The 20,665-nt window shown below is 40.9% G+C and overlaps 1 protein-coding gene across 1 annotated transcript in view; it reads left to right on the top strand.

Moving 5' to 3' along the window:
• WDR77 (WD repeat domain 77) overlaps positions 1 to 20,665 on the top strand; it is a 71,645-nt gene that overhangs the window by 11,087 nt on the left and 39,893 nt on the right. The window contains exons 3-4 of the mRNA XM_044077111.1: positions 1,547 to 1,688; positions 16,299 to 16,348. Coding sequence (XP_043933046.1) covers positions 1,547 to 1,688; positions 16,299 to 16,348 — 192 coding nt within the window. The remainder of the gene's footprint in view (positions 1 to 1,546; positions 1,689 to 16,298; positions 16,349 to 20,665) is intronic.

The following is a 20,665-nucleotide window of genomic DNA, read 5'->3' on the forward strand; positions in this document are numbered from 1 at the left end:
TTAACTTTTTCTTTTTTGTGTATATCAGATGAACATTCTTATACATCCTTAATCTTGTGTCCAGTGCTGGTATAAGTGCATGCATGCATACAGACAAACATCTGTACGTAAAATAAATCAGCACCCCCAAGGATATTGTTACCCCTGTATGGTGGTCAAACCTTCCTCAGTCATTCAATGGTAGTTTGTTCCTCCACTTCAGACATATTTCACACAGAGCTGCAGTGAGAGTTTTGGGGGACATTGTTCAGGCAGCTGTGAAAGTGGCTCAGTGTTCTCATTGGCTACCTGGCACTGTGCCTGCATTTACACATTTATAAATGCACACATGCATATGTCTGTATATAACAGACACAAATATAGGTAGTATAGGTTCATACTAGGCTATCTGCCCTAGGGCATTTATAAGCCTAGCCAGAGTGTGTTTGGCTTTCACCACCCATTTTAAATGAATTTTGCTATGCAATGAATTTTGCTATGCAAAATTATATTATTAAAATTAAATTAATTAATCAAAATTATATTATTGTATGTAGCATGTATAGTGTTTGTAATGTTATGCACACAATAAATTTAAACTTCCTGTGTGTAATACAAAAGTAAATTTATGCCCACACTCATAGCTAGTATGTGTATTTGTATGTGGACGTATATTAACATACCCATACGCTTGTGTGATGTTTCAAGAGTAGGCTATCCTGCTTAATTAGTGGCATAACCTTTACTTTGATCATCTTGGCTTTGTAGCTTTTTAGCATGTATGAATGGATTTTTGTGATGTTAAAATGCAAGTTCACATAATATTCACCCGCAGCCACCATTTCCTTTTGTTTTATATTTTTTCCTCTCCCCCTTTTGTTTTCTGTAGCGGGATAACCTTAATTTTCATTCTGCTACAGTATGCCACTGTCTGCCATCTCCTTATTACCAGGCATGTGCATCATGTGATATCTGGTTTTACTATTTGCACTACTGGGAGACCAGATACCCCCTCCTCCATATTTGGAGGAGCAAGGAAATCTGCATATGGGTCTTTGAGATGGGAGAGGATAAGTTATCCTGTGTAGTATTGCTGTCCTAAGTGTGCAGATGTGCAATTGGTATAGCATGAGAATGGTCACTGCCTCATCTCATAATCTTTCGATCTGTGTTATGTGTATATTATCTGTGTGTTTGTTCATAATGATTAAAGGCTTCCCCTTGAAAGTTCTAATTAATTAATTATTTAATTGTTGAGCAGTAACCAGTGACCTGAGAAATGCCTTATCCTACATAATGCATTGATTGCAATTGCCTTTGAAGGGAATGTAAAATATCTAGGTTTAAAATCCTAGCTGTTAGTACTGGTTTCCTGTACTGATATTTGGCACTGTTGTACAGCACTTTGTCCTTTTTATTAGTGAAAATGTTTAATCATTTGGTTTGCATGAAGTGATTTGCCTTTACTAAGAGGGTGTAGCTCTTTACGATGTGTACCATATGTAGCTCTTTACGATGTGTACCATACAAAGCATTGTTTAATATGATGATTTCCTGAATTCTGTAGGAGCTGTTGAGTTTTGGGAACTGTCTGAAAATGAGACGCTGATCGTAAACAAATTCTGCAGATATGAGCATGAGGATATTGTCTCCAAAGTGTGTGTGCTTGCCGGAGGGCTCCAGGTAGTTAGCGGCAGTATGGACTGCAGGTCAGTTGTACTTCTACAATTTGTACTGATCAGTTACTGCCAGAAGATGACTGCATGGTTGGCTTTTACAGGGTTAGCCGTAAGTGTGGGAAAGATACCCCATATACTAAGGACAGGGATGTATTACTTGCTTTGTTTACTAAAAGTCAGTAGGGTAATGTATGCCTTGCAAATCCAGAACTATGCTGAATGACAGAACTGTGCACCATTTTTGGTTTGAATAGTGTGTTGTTGAACCATTATATAAAACTGCTTCTCCTACTTGGCTTGTACATTAAAATGTGTTATTACTACTTATAAAAAGTTTTTCATCTGGAAATGTGCATCTGCCTGCAGTAAGTACCTACATGCATGTCTTCAACTAATATAGAAATGTTAATTTCACATGTATACATAACATACATTTTTGCTGTTAGTTTGAGAAAGTTGGAATTTTCTTTTTCTGAAAGGAATTGCAGGTAATGTAATTCTAGAACACACTAATGACCTTTTGTGGTCGTGATTTCATGCAGACTGCCATATAATAAAACGTTGCACAAAAGTGTTAGACATGAGCATTAATGGATTAAAAACAGGGAAATGGGGTAGCTTGAAATGGCTGACCGTTTTCAAACCTCCCAGTGAAATGTTTGACATCTTCCAGAGTATGTATTTCATTCTATTAATGTACATAGGCCTGGTATGATCTTTTTGTATGCCTTCTGTGTAAGGTGCAGGCTTGCAGGGAACTGTAGTCTGCGTTTTTGCAGGAAACTGTAGTCTGTGTTTTTTGGGATCATATTACTTGATACCTGAGTGCTTTCCTGTTGATTACTTTGCAAACATTGTTACTTTATTTGGCAGTGTTAAATGAAGACATGATTATACAACATTTTGCTAAAACTATGCCTAAAAAGGGGGATCAAACATATATGAGATGTGTGTACTGATTTTTGCCCTCATCCATTGCTTCAGTAACGTTTTTGGAATAAGTCGACCAGGTTGAGTTGGCAGAATCAAAAAGTGAACAGGCTTTGGTCAAGAGTTTGTAGGCTACCTATGTCCTAATTCCATAAAGATCATCTCCCTAGCTTTACAGATGAAGCTGGTCAGACACGAGTCTATAATTCCCCAGGATTGTTGACACCGCACCTTTGTGCAGGGGATGACTGTTAACTGTTCTTAATTCCCTGCCACAAAGCTTTGTTGGAGGATGTATTGAATAGCCACTGGGGGGGTTGACAGATCCTGTTTCAGACTGACCAGTAGACAACCTGATATGGGACTCCCACGAAAAGAGGCAATTGGCCTAGTGGGACTGACCTAAACAACAATGTGTAAATAACATTTTTCTTTATTTAGCCTGGCTCCATAAAAGTAGTGCTCTTAGTCATGGAAACTGAGGACTTGTTTTGTGAGATTTGGGGAAGTGTAGGTATGGGTATGTGATCTGGAAATGCAGGCAGGGGAGACGGGAGCTGAAATTAGATTGGAATTTATTGGTAAATGTTTGAAATGTTGGGACCTGCTAAAACGAGTCCTGAAATACAGAGACTGAAAGGCTGGAAGATCGAACTTGCAATTCTAAGATGCCATTTCTCAAAATGTTCCCTTTTCTCCATGCTATGTCTATCTTTGAGTTGCTATATATGTTTGGGGGTGGGGGGGGCTTGTCTAATAAAAATCATTGTACTCTTTCCAAGTTTTGACAGTCGGCAACAGAAAAAGATCTAGAGGCCGAATTCTCCGCATTAGTGTACTAGGCTGTTGGCCCTAGAGCCTTTATAAGCCTAGCCATGTTATAATCTTGTTCCCTTATTGACAAGGTTGTATTATGTATATTTGCAGTGAGAGTCAGTGATCAGCACCAACTGCCGTTATCCAAGTGGGATATATAGGTGACGCATTTAGGAACCTTTTTTTTTTTTTTTTACATGAGTTGGGAGTTTGTTCCAGGGGAGTGGCAATCTCTAGGAGACTTGTCTGTCTCTTTAGCATGTTCTGTTAATGTTGCAGTTCAAGTTAAGATCCCTAGATTTTGTGAATCTTGTCCCATTTGACATGTGGATGTGCAGCATTTCAATTAGGGCAGTGTCTGTGACTGCTCTTTAAGCAAGGCACAAGTCCCCCCTCAGCAGGCTATAGGGTACAGAGTACAGTGACAGGGCCTTCATTCTGTCCATGTAGGTCATGTATTGACGGCCCTGAATTTTCTTGGTGAGAAATCTCCTCTTCCAGCTGCTGCAGGTGTCTGAGGTACTAGTTGTCTGAGGAGTGAGTACAGGGGGGTTTTAACATCCTTAGCTCTGGATGCGATACCCTTACTTATGAGATGTGCAACACAAAAGGCTTTATTTAACTTTGATCACAATGTGTCCATAGTGGTAAGGTTGTTATCAACCTGTGTTCCCAAATCTCACCATAGGGTTTGAGCTAGGGGGGGGGTACTGTTAGTATTGTAATTTGCAGGGACTTCCCCTTTGCCGAAAGGGATGGTATTGCATTTTGCATTTAGTTTCAAGTCCGTGGCTTTGGCACCAATCATTTGTCTGTGTAAGCCCTTTTTGTAGTATGTCAGCATCGTTTGGGGAGACGTGATGGCACCCAGTTTGCAGTCATCTGTGAACCTGGTAAGCCACAGGTCGTCAATTTTTGCTTGGACTTCTGAAAAATAGATCCCAAACAGTAGGAGAGCCCAGCACAGATCCTTATGGTACATCACTGGTAACTGATCTGCTGGTAGAGGTGGAATCCTCAACTTTGACTGTATGCGTTCTGTTGGTGAGCCAGTTGGCTACCCATCTAGTATCATTGGGTGAATTTGTCAATGATGCCTGAGTGGGGGATTGTGTCAAAAGCCTTGGCAAAGTCAAGATAGGATGTACCTACTGTTTTGCCTTCATCCGGGGGGCTTTGGTAACATTCTCAAAGTCCACCAGGTTTAATAAGCATGATCTACCCTTAACGAAGCCAAATTGGGTCAAATCAAGAATTTGAAGGTCACCTATGGTTAGGCTTATGGGTCTATAGCTCCCAGGGTCTGTTTATGAACCCCCTTTGTGCAAGGTGCGATAAACTGAGAGGCTGCCAGACCAGCTAGATAATTCTGTCATTTGTAATTATTATGATCCACAGGCTTGTGTTACAATGTGATCCACAGGCTTGTGTTACAAATGTAAGAAAACTGTTATGTGCTGAGCTTCAAAAATGTAACCACAGTGCACCCTGCTGGAAAGAAAGCAGAAATGTGTAAAAACTGTGTCTATGTAATGTATGTTTTATGGTAGAAACTGGGACATACAGAGTTAACTTGCAAACTCTGAGAAAATAAGTAAAGAATTTTATGACTGTGTGTGATCGCAAGCTAAGAAGACAGGATGTCTGGGCTAGGAGTTTCTTTCTATGGTCTTAAGACAGATAATTACTTCACATGTAAAGTGTCTTTTATTGCTCTGTGATTTCCTGGCAGCTGCAGATCACAAAGAAGTGTAAAATTTTCTGTGAGCCTGGGAACGTAAATAGAGGTGACAAGAATGATGCAATTTGAAATGAGTCTGCAGTAATATGCATTATCAATTATTTAAGAACAATCTCTCAGAGAGAGTGTATTTTGTTTCTGAACCTGAACACATCATCTCACCAGCACTTTGCTCTGTAAGTATGACTTTTTATCTCTAAGAAAAATACTAAGATCTGATAGGAGTATACCCAGATTAGTGTAGATGTTTTCTCTATTTATGTGAGACTGTCCTACAATGTTTTAATTTCATGTGATTTCTGACCTCTGTTGTCACTGTGTTAAATTAATAAGTATTGCCTTATGCTTTTATTATTAAATATTTTTAAACCTTTTAACTGTGGCTGTTTTGTGTAAAGATATTTAAGTTCTTAGAAGACTTGCATGTATTTGGTGATACTGTACAAGCCACTCCCAAATAGCCTTCAAGTCTCAGTCCCACTTCACCAATTGGATAATAACATTGCACAGTAGAATTGGACACCCTTTGTTAAGGGCCTTTAGAGTAGTTGATGAGTAGTTGGTGGCAGTGATTACTACCTTTTATAGCCTGGACAGAAGGGGGCATAACTAGTGAACCTGTGCCATCCTTCCCCAGGAGTGTCTGTGTTTGAGATTTCATAAGTGTGTGTGTGTGTGTGTGTGTGTGTGTGTGTGTGTGTGTGTGTGTGTGTGTGTGTGTGTGTGAGCTACTTGGGCAGGGACACGAAGCTCTGGTTGGACAGAGAGGGTACTGGAGGTTTTGGCTTGACTACTTGGCTGAGATCTGAACCTTATAGCTGTGACAGTGCGGAGTCTTATTGGGGATCTGGAGAGACTTTTAGAAACCAGCCCCAGATTGACTGTGCTCTTAAGGGAAATTGTGTACTGTTATCCTGCCAATGTGCACCTCCGTCATTGGTGGTAGTCGTAAGGATTGAGGCTCCTTGATTACTGGGTCAGTGAACGGGCGTCACACAAGGAAATTACTGTTATTGTTTTCCACTCTTTTGGGACAAAGCCAATACTTAGATTGTGGTTGAAGAAAGTGGCAAGTGGTTACACTAGATACTGTTTTTTAGGCCATTTAGTAGGCAGCCTGAGATGGTATCCGGTCCATACAGGCTGTGTTTTTGACCATGAAGAGTGTGGTTATGACCGGTTCTTTAGAGATGGTAGGTAGTCAATTGGTGACATGTATGCTTTGGGGTGTGTCTGGTGGGGACAGGGGGATGAAGTTTGCTCCAAATCTGTCTGCTAGCAAATTGATGTCCTCAAGGTCAGTATAAGTGGTACCGTCCACTAGTAGTTCAGCACAAAGCTGGGCCTTCCCTTTTAGTTCATAGATTAGTACTAGGCTAACTGCCCTTGCAAGCCATTTTAAGCCTAGCCAATTATCTCTTGTGAGACTCGAACCCTGCACCTTGTGTTTATAAGGTAAACATCTTAACCATTAGGCCACCCTCCCAATCCCTGGTGTTTTCTGGTGTAACTAAAGAATGCCTTGTGATGATCCTTGGTTAGGGATGCTAGTTTAACTTCGTAATTGGCTTTAGAGGACTTTCTACAAGATCTAATTTGCTCGTTCAAGCTGTGGATCGTGTCCTTCCTCTGCTGAGTCAGTTCCCTCTTGTTCTTGAACATTAGTTTCTTCCTCTTGTTGTATAACCTATTTATTCTTGATGTCCACCAGGGTGGTTTGCTTTTTGTGAGGATTTTGTTTTGATCCATTCAGATACAGCAGAGTCTATACATTTATATAGGTGTGGGCATTTGTGTACACCTCTGTATAGGAGTCATTGTTGACAGTGGTAGCATGGGGGTTGAAACTATTTATGCCATCCCTTGAAATTTTTCATCCTTTTTGCTCCTCTGGGGGGGGGGGGGTCAGATATGATCCTTACTTCAAACAAGGGAGGACAACATACTGGGTTTAGTGCAGACACCCCCCCTATGCTGGTGAGTACTGTGTCTAGGACATTTGAGCCCCTTTTGGGGGTGGATACTACCTGTTCCAGAGCATTTGTATTAAAGTCCAGGAATCTTGGGGGGGGTGTGTTTGTGCTCTTGTATTACTCCCAGTCGATGAAAGGATGGTTGCAATCTCCCATGACCAAGGTGTTTGGCTGTATAGCGAGTGACTCCAGTAGGTCCAGGTGGGCAGAGTGGTTCTCGTGGCTCATGGTGGGGGACCTATAGATAACATTGTGAAAGGGGGGTTACCTACAGTTAGTTGAACTTAGAGTAACTCTAGGGAGTCTTACTGTTTTGACCAGTCTTGAGGTGTGTTTGTCTTTAACAAAGATCGCTACACCTCTGCCTTTGGCTCTTTCTTGCTCATTTTGAGGTCAGAACGTGTGGAAGGCATTGTAGCCATGTATGACTGGGGTGCTGTCTTTGGCCTTGAACCACGTTTGTCACTACACAGACATTGGCATCTTCCAAGGTGTAAGGAGTGCTTCCAGTGATTGCAGTTTCTGATTTTAGGCTCCTAGCATTAAGCAGCATAACCTTGTGTTTCTCTAGTGGATTTTTTTAATTTTGGGAATTTTGATAGGACATTGCCTAAAGACACTATGGGGGAGGTAAGTACCTTTGCTAGTAACTGATGGCCAAGAGGTGACAGGTGAAGGCCATCTCTGGCAAAGCGGCTTATTCTGTCGACCATATCTTCCCAGGCTAACAGGTGCTGGATCCCCTAAATTAACAACGGCAGCTACTTCAATTGTTGAAGTCAATCATTTTTTGTTTATTTTGAGGCATCATCCTGGGTGAAGGTAGAATGCTGCATAGGGCTAGGGACATACCTGCCTGGGGCATATTTATTCATTAATTTATTTATTGCATTTGTTTACCAGGAAAGTCCACTGGACCTAAAAGAGCCCGGGGAGAAAAGCTCCAACGAGATACAGAAAAAAATATAAACCTTAATTACTACAGAAGTAGAAACAGTGTTATAGATAGTAAATTTAGGAACATAGGTAGAATATATATATATATATATATATATATATATATATATATATATATATATATATATATATATATATATAAAAGCAGAAATCTAGTTTTATTACAGTAATATATACAGAAAATATACATTAAAGCAGAATTCAGAGTGGTATAAACAGAGCTGTATTAATCGGTATTATTGTACCAGTATCAACAAGTGAAGATAAAAATAAATATGGAGAAAGTATCATCAGTCACTAGTAGCAAAAGACATAGGAGTTTAGTAATCGTATAAGGAGAGTGAAGAGGTTAGGTTATAGAGCAGGAACATAGCCAGGAAGAGTTGAGATTATTTTTCAGTATTTGTTTGAAGGTGGTGGTGCTGCCTGTTATAGAAGGTGGAAGTGCGTTCCATAGTTTGGCGATGGTGAAGGAATAGAGGAGTTGACCAGCAGGTAAGGTGGGCTTATGTAGATGATTTTCAGATCTTGGATGCCTGCTGGAATGGTATTTGGCAAGTAGAGTTGAGAGGGCAGGACAGTCTGTGGGTCTGTAGATTATTTTGTGCACAGTAGTTAGTTGGGTGAATGAGAGATGGTGGGGGAGTTCCAGCCACCCTAATTGTTTGAGTGACTTACAGTGGTGGGATGAGAATTTGGCCTTGGTAGCAAATTTTGCTATTCTATTATAACACATAGCAAGTTTGGATTTTGTAGAATTTTGGATATTAGTGAGGAGAGAGGATAATAAAAAGGTAGTTGCAAGGGTTTGTCTAGTAGAGAGGCTAAGAAAGTGTTGGTGCCTGTAGAGCATACCAAGCTTTTGGTGTGTTTTGTTGATATTGTTTTTGTGTAGGTCAAAGTTAAGGTTTTCATCTATAATGATGCCTATTAGTTTAGTGTGTGGGACAACTTCTGTAGTGGTATTGTCTTGGGATTGTGTAGTGAAGAGTTTATCAAATAGAGTGGCTTTCCTGGGAGTAAAAATTACTAGTTTTTTTTTTTTTTTTTTTGGATTTGGGGCAAGATGATTGTTAAGCATCCATCAGTAGATGTGAGGGCATTCTGAGTAATTTGCTGGAGTTCAGAACTGGAATTTGCGGTGCGTATTATTGTAGAGTCATCAGCATACTGGATTACTGAGCATTGTGGGAGAGTGGTGTGGAAGTTGTTAATAAAGATGCTAAATAAGAGAAGACCAAGTATGGAGCCTTGGGGGGTACCCCTGTGGAAGTATTGAGGAAGGGAGAGTAAGATTGTTGCCATTTGGTGGATTGCTTCCTATTTGAGAGAGAGCTGTTGAACCGTTGTAGGGTAGGGGGAGAAATGTGGAGGGTGGATAGTTTTTAGAGAGGAGGATAGTGTGTGGTTAATGGTATCAAAAGCTTTGGAGAGGTCAAGGAAAGGTGAAGCAATTATTTTACCAGAATCCTGTGCCTGGTTAACTGTTATCAAGGAAGGATAGGAGGGCGGTAGTGGTGCTGTGTCCTGGTCTGAAACCATGCTGAGTGGGTGATATTTTCATGCAGGTGGTTGAGCAGTTGGGCATGGATGCATTTTTCCAGTATTTGAGAGGGGTGAGAGAATTGCTATGGGTCGTGTCTGTGTTGGTGCCACCTTTGTGTAAGGGGAGAATTAATGCTTTTTTCCAGATGTCTGGGACAGGGGATTCTTTAATTGATCTGTTAATGCGTATGCTGATGGGATAAGCTATAGAGTTTGGTGCTAGCTGCCGGAAGTGTGGTGGCTAGATTGTCAGGGGCCAGAGTACAGGGTTTTAGCTTAAGTAAAAGTTTTTTTTATTGTGCCGGTGGTTATGGGGGAATTTTAGTTAAGGGTAGACTTGTTTTCTGAGATGATTTGGTCATCAGCTGTCTTGGTGGTGCTTTTAACTGTAGAAAAGGTGGCAGTTAAGTTCGCTATGGTGTCAGTGAGGTAGGAATTGTAGAAGGTAGCAAGTTCAATGTTTTTTTTGTGGGTCGGGGGATGGATTGCTTTGAGAGCCTGGGTGTAATAATTGGCTGGAGGACCAGAATCTTTGGGGGTTATTTTTATGTTGGCTTTGTAGGTGGAAGTAATGGTCTTTTTCATCAGTGGTTATTAGACGTTTTGCCTGGTTACGGAGTTGCTTGTAATGTAGTAGAGTTGAAGGGGTATTTGTATTTCTGCCATAATTTCCAGGTGGATTTTGAGAGCCACATGGTTATGCTTTATTCGTTTTTGCCAGGTGGGTGCTTGTCTATTTAGGATGCCTAGAAATGTTGAGTTTAAAGAATTCAACAGCCTCATTAAGTGGTAGGGATTTGAGGGGTTTCAAGTTTACTTTAGCTAAGGTTTCATTAAATATAGATGGTTGGAACTTAGTCAAATTTCTGGTTGATTTGTATTGCTGTTGGCCTGTGGTTGGAGTAGTTTTGTATATGATATATGCTGGGTGGTGGTCACTAATGTTATTGGGTAGTATGCCTGCACTGATGACATTGAACGGGTGGGACACTAATATCCAGTCTGTTGTGGAGCCCCAGTTGTAATTTTTGTGAGGTCTGGTGATGTCTTCAATTAGTTGGGAGAAGTTATAAAGATTTATGTTTTTTGAGGGGTTGTTGTGGCCTATATCTAGCCAATTGATATTTACATCACCTAAAATGATGGTTTCATTATCTATATTTTGGGAAGTGCAGGCAAGTATGTTTTCTAATATTGGTATGTTTCCTGGAGGAATATAAAGAACAATTAAGCAAATGTTTTTGTGGTTAAGTTTTAATATAGAGATTAGTACTTAGGCTGGGGAGAAGTTGGGTGTTGGTTTTGAGTAGGGAATTAATGTGTAATTGCTAGGGAAGAGTATTGCTACTCCTCCTCTCTCTTGTTGTGTCTATCGACTCTGGCATGAGTAGCTTGGGGGAAGAAATTCAGTGTCTTTTATATATATGATTTCAACCAGGTTTCGGTAGCTGCTATAATGTCTGGGTTGTACTTAGAAATCCACGCATGGAGTTCAGGTATCTTGTTTCTAAGGCTTTGGAGATTTATGGTTGAGAGCATAAGAGGTTTGCTGGAGCTGAGGGGGGCTGTGCCTGGGTTGGGTTGTACATCACCACACTGGGAAATAGTGCTTTGGCAAATTGTGTAGGTTATACTTCTCTGTTTTTTCCTAAAAATGGTGTTGCTGCTGGGAGTATGATAAAGGGAATGTCTTCAGAGAGGTAGAATTTTCACTTTGCATAGTACAGAGGTATCAGCTGTGAATAAGCTAGGGTGGATGTCTGAGTAACTTGATAAATGTGGGTTATGTGTGCTGGTTGTACGGGTAGGTGCAGGAGTTATGCTGGGTGTCTGGAAAGTTGCGATTATTGTTAGTGTAAATGAGAGATGGAAGGTCAAAGTAATAGTTGTGATGGACATGGTGGTTGAGTGCAGCGTGATAAAGAAGATGAGCAGGATAGAAGTAGTTTAGAGGATGGCGTACTATATGGGCTTATTTAGAAATGGGGGTAGGTAGAGTACAATGAGGAGGTATGGTATGATAGGGGAATAATTAGGGGGGGTTATGGGATAGGTGGAAGAGAAGTATGGGAGGGGTTAGGCTAGATATAAGGTTGATGTTATGTGGGGAGGGTGGGGTCTCATCACAAAAGGATTCTCATCCAGAAAAAAAAAGGTCATTGTTCCCCTCGTCACTCATTAGTACCCATTATAGAGTACAACGCCCCTTTTGGTATGTACCTCACAAGACATCTACAACAACTGGAAAGACCACAGAAATACCTCACAAAGAGGATTACTGGCCTCAAACAGATGCCCTACGCAGACAGTCTAAAAAAAAAACTACAGCTTTACTCCATCGCATATCGCCTACTAAGGGGCGATCTCTGCCTAACATACAAAGCTATGTCAAACCCAGAGCTGTTGGACATGCTCCACTCAAAGAAATCCCAATCTGAGCTGTACGCTCTAGGGACCTAAACCTTGTCACCACAATAAACAGAACATGCTGGAGGGATAGATTCCTGTCCCAGAGACTTCCCATACTCTGGAACAGACTACCTATCTATGTCAAACAGAGCTCCTCATTAGCACTTTTCAAGAAAAATCTTGATGATTGGATGGGAAATGGGAAATTCACCCCAGGGATCACTTCTGTGGTTCTGCTCGACAGGGGCACAGGAAAATAATTTTCTTGGGTGGCAAAAGCCAGGGTACATTTTTTTGGCTAGGCTTATATAGGCCCTAAGGCCAATAGCCTAGTACCTACCTATGAGGGCAGGGAGGGGAGTGGAGTGAGCGTAGCAAACGGAACGGGTTCAGACCCACAGGGAGAAGACCTGGAAGTATCGGTTTAAAGGTGAGTACTGAGCTTTTTAAATATCAGTATCTAACAAAAGCTTAATTGAAGTAGCTCTGAAATGCTTATGTGCCTGCAGTGAAAATTAAAGTAAGGCCGTTTGGCAGTTTTAGAGAGAGTTGTAATTAGTCTAGAGACTATGCTTAAAGTAAAAGTAAAATTTACTAATGTAAACAGTAAAGGCTTGTCTGTGTGACTGTGTGTGTGAGGCAGATTCAAGGTATTGGCCCAATCTAGTGTCAGTTGGCTGGAACCCTTCACTGATGCTGTGCATACACCTTTTTAAGCCTTAAACCGAACAAAAACTAAGTTGTAATTCACATATTGCAACAGAAAAGCTGTGGGGTATCAGGTTCTTGCTTCCTGGAGTTTTAGGCTTCAGTGGATGAAGTGGAAAATGTGTATTGTAGTTAATCCCAAGTGGGGGGATGGGGGTTATGGAGGAAAGACACCATGCTGAAAAAAAAAAAAAAAAATAAGGCAGAATTAGTGCAAAGGCTACAGAGAATGTTGGGTGCAACATATATAAAAAAAAAAAATTAATTATTGCATATTATATTTGTTACATGCAGATAACACTGACTGATAATATGATAACATCAGCAGTGAATACAGACAGGATATATTGCACAAAGCAGGTATGGCTGTTCTAAGGCAATAATTTTACAGCTAAGTTATATAATATGAACAGTAACATGAACTACACTCAGTCTTCTATAAAAGCAATTGAAAAGTACAGCCTCTGAGCCTTCTAAGAGCAGTAGCATACAACAGGAATGCTTACAGATGCAGTCAGAACACAAATAAGATTTGCAAGCAGTAAAAATGATGCCTGGCAGATGTATAATTAAGCTCTACTATCATGAAATAGACATGCAAGCAGTCAGTCAGTTAATACAATAGCTAGATTGCAAAGCATAATGGAGTTCTGAACCTCAGTTGCAACTCAGTACCATCAAATGACTTGGCAGTTAACAGAAATAACCAAGTAAATCAGAAGTTACACAGTAATAGGACAATAATGTATATCAACTCTAATAGAAATGTAGCGCTGCTCTACTTTCTAGCTATGTATGCACAACAAACAGAGGGGTAGAAAACCAAAAGCAGTTACAGGATGGAAAATAAATGTGATTTGGGTAGTTGAGAGGTGGTTTAAAGATGGGCCCAAAGAAGGGGAATGACTAATGAAGATAATCCAGGGGTGGGGCTGGGAATAACAGACAGGGAATGGAGTAGAGCAGCTAGAACAGGATTAGCCAGGTCCCTCCCCCACAGGGAAAAGACCTGGAAATATCAGTTTAAAGGTGAGTACTGAGCTTAAAATATCAGCTCGGTCATGTCTCTCTCCATATAGTGCACTGAGGTATAACTTTGGTCATTCACTCCAACATGGACTATACTTTCTGCTACAATAATAAAACTTTTGGATTCATAAATGCTGTGATTTGAGATTGAGATTGAATTTTTATTATGCAAAAGCACTTCTAGCTGCATTAAAAATTCAACTTGCATGATGGACTGTTATCAATTACACCAGAATCCCTGTGATGTTCTCCAGTCACTCTTGTAGACTTATTAAAAAATCTCTGTATTTTCAAGATGTAGCCTAATAATCTACGTATGCTGTATTGGCAAGCTTAGAAAAAGGACAAAACATGGCGTGTTTACAGCTGGTGGGGTTTGGTGTTTTTGGCTTGAATGCACCATTAAGGACACGAATAAAAAGTTGCGGGCATTCTGAAGCCACGTAACACACTTTGTCCTTAAGGGGGCCATTTGTTGACAATTGCTTCTGCTGCTGAGATATTATGACCTACACATGCCTCTCCACTCCTGCATTTGACAGCCTACTATTTTATTGAGTTATGTCCCAAACAGGACGTTTAGACGAAGCTAATTATTGAGTATATATAAAGGAAATTGACCTCTTTTGATTTAGATTATATAACCTCATCAAGTAGCTGTAGTGATTGGAAGGATTTTTTTGACTGCACATGATTATCATGTGAGGGAATTGTAAACCATGTTCCATGGTTCCTAACAACATAACGTTGTCATTTTGAAGTTTGGTATTGCCTGTGCAATATGCTGAAGAGTTTTGGTATCCGAGGGGGACATGACAAAAACTCCCAGTTTAGTCAACTGAAAAATGTAGTTAGCTAGAGGTCCTGATTTTTCCTGTCCTAGGGATGAGAAGAGTGATTGCCAAAAAGGAGGCTGCCTGACGCTGCTCCCTGGGGGGATACCACTGGTTGTCTTCTTACTTGCTAATAAGGCACCTGACACTCCCCTTGTGTAAGTTCTGTCTTCTAGTCAGTTTGCTGTCCTTTGTACCTCATACAGATTTAATCTTAAAGTGTTAAGCTTACTTACAATGCCAGTATGGGGTATGGTATCTTGTGCCTCAATCAGGTCAAGCACTGGCTTGTGATGTCGACAACCTGTGTAACTCTCTCAAGGAAGTTAACCAGATTCATTAGGCAAGATCTTCCATTGCCAAAGCCAAACTGATGAAGCCCAATGAGATTTGAAATCCTAGTTTGAGGTCAGTTCTAGTACTTTCCACAGTTTTACAGATGAAGATCATGTGGCTGATGGGTTTGGAATCCCTAATGTGGGACATTACCCCCCTGCGGTGTCATAAACTTCAGGGGAAAAATCTGTAGCTAAACTTGGGTTAACAAGCTTGTGGAATAGTTCTGTTGGGGCATGCTTCACACTTTTTTTTTTTTTTTTTTTTTTTTTTTAAATGGCCAAATACATCGTCAGACCCCAGTGAGTGTTTTTGGTTGTGGAAAGCGTCCTCTGTATGCATCCCTCTGTATAGTAGGGGATTTAAGGAATTTTGGGATTGTGGACTTTTGCTAGCGGTCTTTAGAGTAAAGTTAGAACTTAATTTGTTTGCGAGTATGTTTGCAGTATATATTTGGGTTTGAATGGAGGGTGCTAATTTGAATAATGTTAGAGCAATGTTGAGTGGTGTTCGGTAGTTCTCCTTGGCTTCAAATTTTAAGCTAAGTTCAGTTGTGGTTTTAGTAAACTTAATTGTTTACCACACAAATACATGCTGTCCTACTATGTGGGTTTTTGAATCTACTGTACATTTTTTTTTTTTTTTTTTTTTTGCCTGTTAAGTATTCATGTTGTAGGACCACCAAGGTGTCTTGTATATGAATTTCCCATTATATTTTGCTCTGGTTGGGACTGCAAACTCGTATATTTATATAAAATTGGTATAGAATGTTTGTTGCTGTGAGTGAATTCCAAAACTATTGCAGTAAATGAGGTTAGTGTTTGAAAACTTTGAATTCCAACAGATATTTTGAAGGTGTCTGGTACAAGTGTTTGGTAAGTTTGTACATTACTACAACAGTATAATGACTTATTTTTTCTCTGTCAATGAATGAATAATCTTATCTCTGTTTTTATTTTTGAGTCTGTTGTATTTTAACAAGAACCAAAATACAAGTAGAAACCAGTGAACCAAAACCAAAAACGAAAAAAAGTCACTGGGAGCTCACCAATAAGAGGAACGAGTAGGATGTTTAATGAAGCTCAGCCACAAACGCAACGTAACAGAATATGCTGAAGAACAGAGTTTAACGCTCTCACTGTATAAATCGTGTTTTCGTTACACCTTCATCATGATGAAGGTGTAACGAAAATGCGATTTATACAGTGAGAGCGTTAAACTCTGTTCTTCAGCATCAGCATATTCTGTTACGTTGTGTTTGTGGCTGTGTATTTTAACAACTTATTGCTCCAAGTGTAACAAGCTATTTGGTTCAGTTTCCTTTTGGTTTCATACGGCTTTTTTTTTTTTTTGTCGTTTTTAGTGTAAAAGTTTGGGATCTCCAAACCCAAATGGTGCTGAACTCCTACAGAGGTGAGTCCTTTATCCCTTTTGCTTATCTTGCATTGTTACTAACTTGCAGGGTCTTTAGATGAGTAGTGCAATGTCAGTCCTATTAACTGCAAAAGCACACACTGACAGCATGTATACTTGTATACTGCTAGATTGCAGGGTGTTTGTGGTAGCAGGAAAATAGCATTGTGTCCAGTAGATCAGAGAGTAATATAGAGATAAAAATATTAACTTTGTAATGGGTAAAACCCAAGCTAAAGCTAGAATAAACCATTTGCATGACTTGTTGTGGTGCAGTGATAGTGTGCTAATCAGGTAATGCACTCTGAATATGTGCTGACAGTTTTGTTGAGTTAAAGTACATTTTGTCTAGATTTCATGAAACACAGTACAGTAGTAACTTTGATAGGATGCTTAGTAATGAGAATAAAAAAAAACTTACTTTAATTTTACATTAAAACAATTGTGACCGTTGTGACGACTGGGGAGAGATGAGTGAAGGCTGCCAGCCTAGTCAAATAAAATTTGATATCTAATGCTATCAACTGTATAAATAAATGTAAACTACAGGCTTGTGTTTTTAAATATAAGAAAACACTGTGAAATGTGGAACTGCAAAGTATGTGACAACATTGCACTCTACTGGCCCAGTGAAGCATGTTGTATCCTTTCATGTTAGAATTTGGCCCGAGGGCAGCTGGATGAATATTTCATGCCCATTGCTTTAAGGTCAAAGTTTGACTAGAATTTAGATGTGGAAGGTGTTTTTATTGCTTTAGTTTCTGTTACAAGACATTTCACATGTATATGCTATCGTAAGTTTCTGTGCAGGTGTTAGATTGCTAAATAATGCAGTTTGTGGCCTAAGAACTCAGACCAGGTATTTAAGATGATGTAATATGAATACTGGGAAAATCTGTGTGTCCAAAATGATGTCATTTTGAGAGGGCCTTAGGCACGTTTGTTAGTAATGTTTAAATACTATTTCTCACGAGATCTGAAACATTTTGATCTGGACATCTAACTTATCAGCACTCTGCTTATGCTCGCATGTAAATTTTTAGCACTGTGATATCTTGTAGGAATAGTTAAAGCTAGTAAAGTTTAATTGGATATTTTTCGTTGAAACCAGACCTGTCCTACTGTATTATTTTAAGTTTCTGTGTGATCTGTGAACTCTTAGATATATCTGTGGTGTAGTAGTTTTGTCTTGTGTTTTAATTATTTATTATTAAATATTTTTAAAACCTTCTACCTGTGGCTGCTTTTTGTAGAGATGAAGTATGCTTTAGAGTACATTATATACTTAGAGTTTACTGTCTAAGCCCTTCCAATAAGCCTTAGACTGTATAGTCACATTGCCATTGGATATTAATATTGCACAGTAATAATTGGACACCCTTTTTAAGGGCCTTTTAGTAGCTGATATTATTAACTGGGTGGTGGCAGTAATTACTACCGTATAGTCTGGGTAAAGGGGCACAGCTGGAGAATGTGTCAGCCTTTCCCAGGAGTGTCTGTGAAGTTGTATAAATACTTATCAAAGTATGTGTGTGTGTTGTGTCAGCTACTTGGGCAGGGGCACGAAGCGCTGGTTGGACAGAGAGGGTACTGGAGGTTCTAGCTTGCCCAGTTAGGCTGAGACCTGGACCCTACAGCTGTGCCAGTGGGGAGTCTTATTGGGGACCTGATGAGCAAGGGATTTGTAATTTGCAAGTAATTGTACTTTACTGTGTGTATTAGTTATCCTTTCCTCCTCTAGGAGACAACCTCCCTGGTGTTAGTGGTGAGGATTGAGGCTCCTTGATTGCTGGGCCAGGGCACGGTTGTCACAAGTGCTTGGCAGTGGTGGGATCTACTTCGCATATTAATTGGCTTGTAGTGGTGTGGGTAGAGCGAATTCCTGTAGCTTCTGTACAGCGATCTCTAAAAATGTTTTGTACTCTAAAAACAGCCACGCAGTGTATACCAAGAGTTCAGATCACAATTGTTTATTTCTTTTGTTAGTTTAGTGTTAGTCAGGGTGAGCAGGCAGCATAGTGTTAGGGTGAGCAGTCAGCATGTCAGCAGAAGAGTGTGGAAAGCTGACAAGGAGTCAGCTGGCCGAGATGTGCCTGACTAAGGCAGACCTGATTGCAGCCTTGGTTACAGCTGCAACAGAAAACAGCAGCCTGGAGGATAATCAGACTGACAGTGGAGATGCCATATTCTCGGAGAATGGACAGCTCAACCTTTTTGCAGTGGAATTAAAATCCATCTGGAGCTAAAGAGACTTGAGTTGGAGGCCAGGCGTATGGAACTGGAAGCAGCTGAGAGAATGAGGAGCCTAGAAGCTGAAGAACAGCAACGGCAGAGAAAGCATGAGAGGGCAATGCTGACTCTTCGCCAGAGTCATGGAGGTAATGGAGAAGGGAGTAACCGGACCCCAGAAGCACAAAAGGTGAGTACATTTCTTCCACAGTTTAAAGAGGGGGATAACTTTGATAGCTTCATTCATATGTTTGAGTGGGTATGTAAACAGGATGAAGTTGACCAAAGGCTCTGGGTACGGTTCCTGACCCCCTTACTCCATGGTAAAGCTGTAACTTCTTTAGCAAAAATGCATGACACTGACTTTTGATTTATATTGCTGTAAAAAGACATTTGGTAGAATGTTTTAAGCTAACGCCTGAAATGTAGTTTTGTGAGCATAGTCACAAGGCAGATGAAAATGTATGTGAATATGTTGTTGAACTGAGCACTTATTTTCATAGCTGGGTGAGTGGATGTCAGGTCACCACTTTTGAAGGGCTGGCAGACCTTTTGGTAAGGGAACAAGCCCTTAGCACTTTGCCTGAGGACATGAGGATCTGGTTAGCTGATTGACAGTGTGCTACTTCAAAGGAGTTTGGGAAGAAGGGAGACCTATACCTAGCAAGCAGGGCAGCCCTGCACAGGAAAGGGACCCCCAGTACTGCTCATGGGACTAAAGGAACCCATGGTGGGCAGCACAGACTGCCCCAACAGAATCCGCCAGTAGCAGGGGGAAGACACTAGTCCAAGTATATGTCCAGGAGCTAGGGTTAAATGTTTTGAATGCAACCAGTGGGGCCATGTGGCATACAGGTGTCCACAGAGGCAAGGTGGGGAACCAAAAGTGAGAGAGCCAGTAAGTGGTAAAGACAAAATGCCAATAGTGGGTTGTCTTGAGACAACAGTGGTATGGAACTACCATCCTGCAGATGTCCTGAGAGGGAAGGATTTGGATGAGGCAGTACTATGTACTTGCACAGTTAAATGCAGTGAGGCTAGGTGACAAGCATGTGGGTCTGGTAGCGTGGGGGAGACCCAGACAGACTGCATACTTGCAGCCAGGACTGCTGAGGTGGTTACTTTACTTCAGGGAGTGAGCCACGCTGTAGCAGTGAGACTGAATGTGAGCCACAGCTGCTTGTGGGTACTGATGTTACCTTGAACAGGGTAACTACAAAGGTGGAGTTGAGTAGTAGTACCCAAGCTGATAGTGAGGCACCGCTGTCAGAGTGCCAGACTTCCTGTGGAAGGGGAGCTGGGAAGGGTTACAAGACGGGCTCAGCTCTCGGACCCTACATTGCAAGGCCTGAGGCAGGTAGCTAGGGAGGCACCTGATTCTCAAGGGAAGGGGGAATCTGTATACTGGAACAAAGGGTTACTGTACAGAGAGTGGACCCCTGAGGGAGGGCTAGAAGGTGAGAGAAGTACGGCAGTTGGTAGTGCCTAGAGCTTACCATCTGGTGCTTCTAGCCATAGCCCGTGATGTTCTTTTTGCAGGTCATATGGGCATAAAACGTACAAAAAGGCATATTATGCAAAACTTCTATTGGTCTGCAATTTCCAGAGATTTAACGGGGTACTGCAGGACCTGTGAGCAGTGCCCAAAGGTAGGCAAGGCAGGAGACAAGGTGAGAGCTCCTTTGATGCCTTTGCCTGTGATTGAGGAGCCATTTCAGAGGGTAGCTATGGATATTGTGGGTCCTCCTGAGTACCCAAAGTTCCATAGGGAAAAAGTATATCCTAGTGATTGTAGTTATGCTACACGATACCCTGAGGCAGTGGCTTTGTCCTCCATTGAGGCCGAGAAGGTGGCAAATGCTTTGCTAGAGATTTTCTGCAGGGTAGGTTTCCCAAAGGAAATGCTGTCTGACAGAGGTGCCAATTTTATGTCAGACCTGCTGGCTTGTCTGTGGAAGTCCTGTGGGGTGAAGCAAATGAACACCACCCCATACCATCCCCAGACTAATGGTCTTGTTGAGAGGTTAAACTCTACAATCAAGTCCATGCTACGGGCATTTGCAGATCAGTTTAAGAAAATATTTGCCC

This window comes from Protopterus annectens, chromosome 7.part0 (assembly GCF_019279795.1).
Source record: "Protopterus annectens isolate FY-2018-M chromosome 7.part0, PAN1.0, whole genome shotgun sequence".
Classification (NCBI taxonomy): Eukaryota; Metazoa; Chordata; order Ceratodontiformes; family Protopteridae; genus Protopterus; species Protopterus annectens.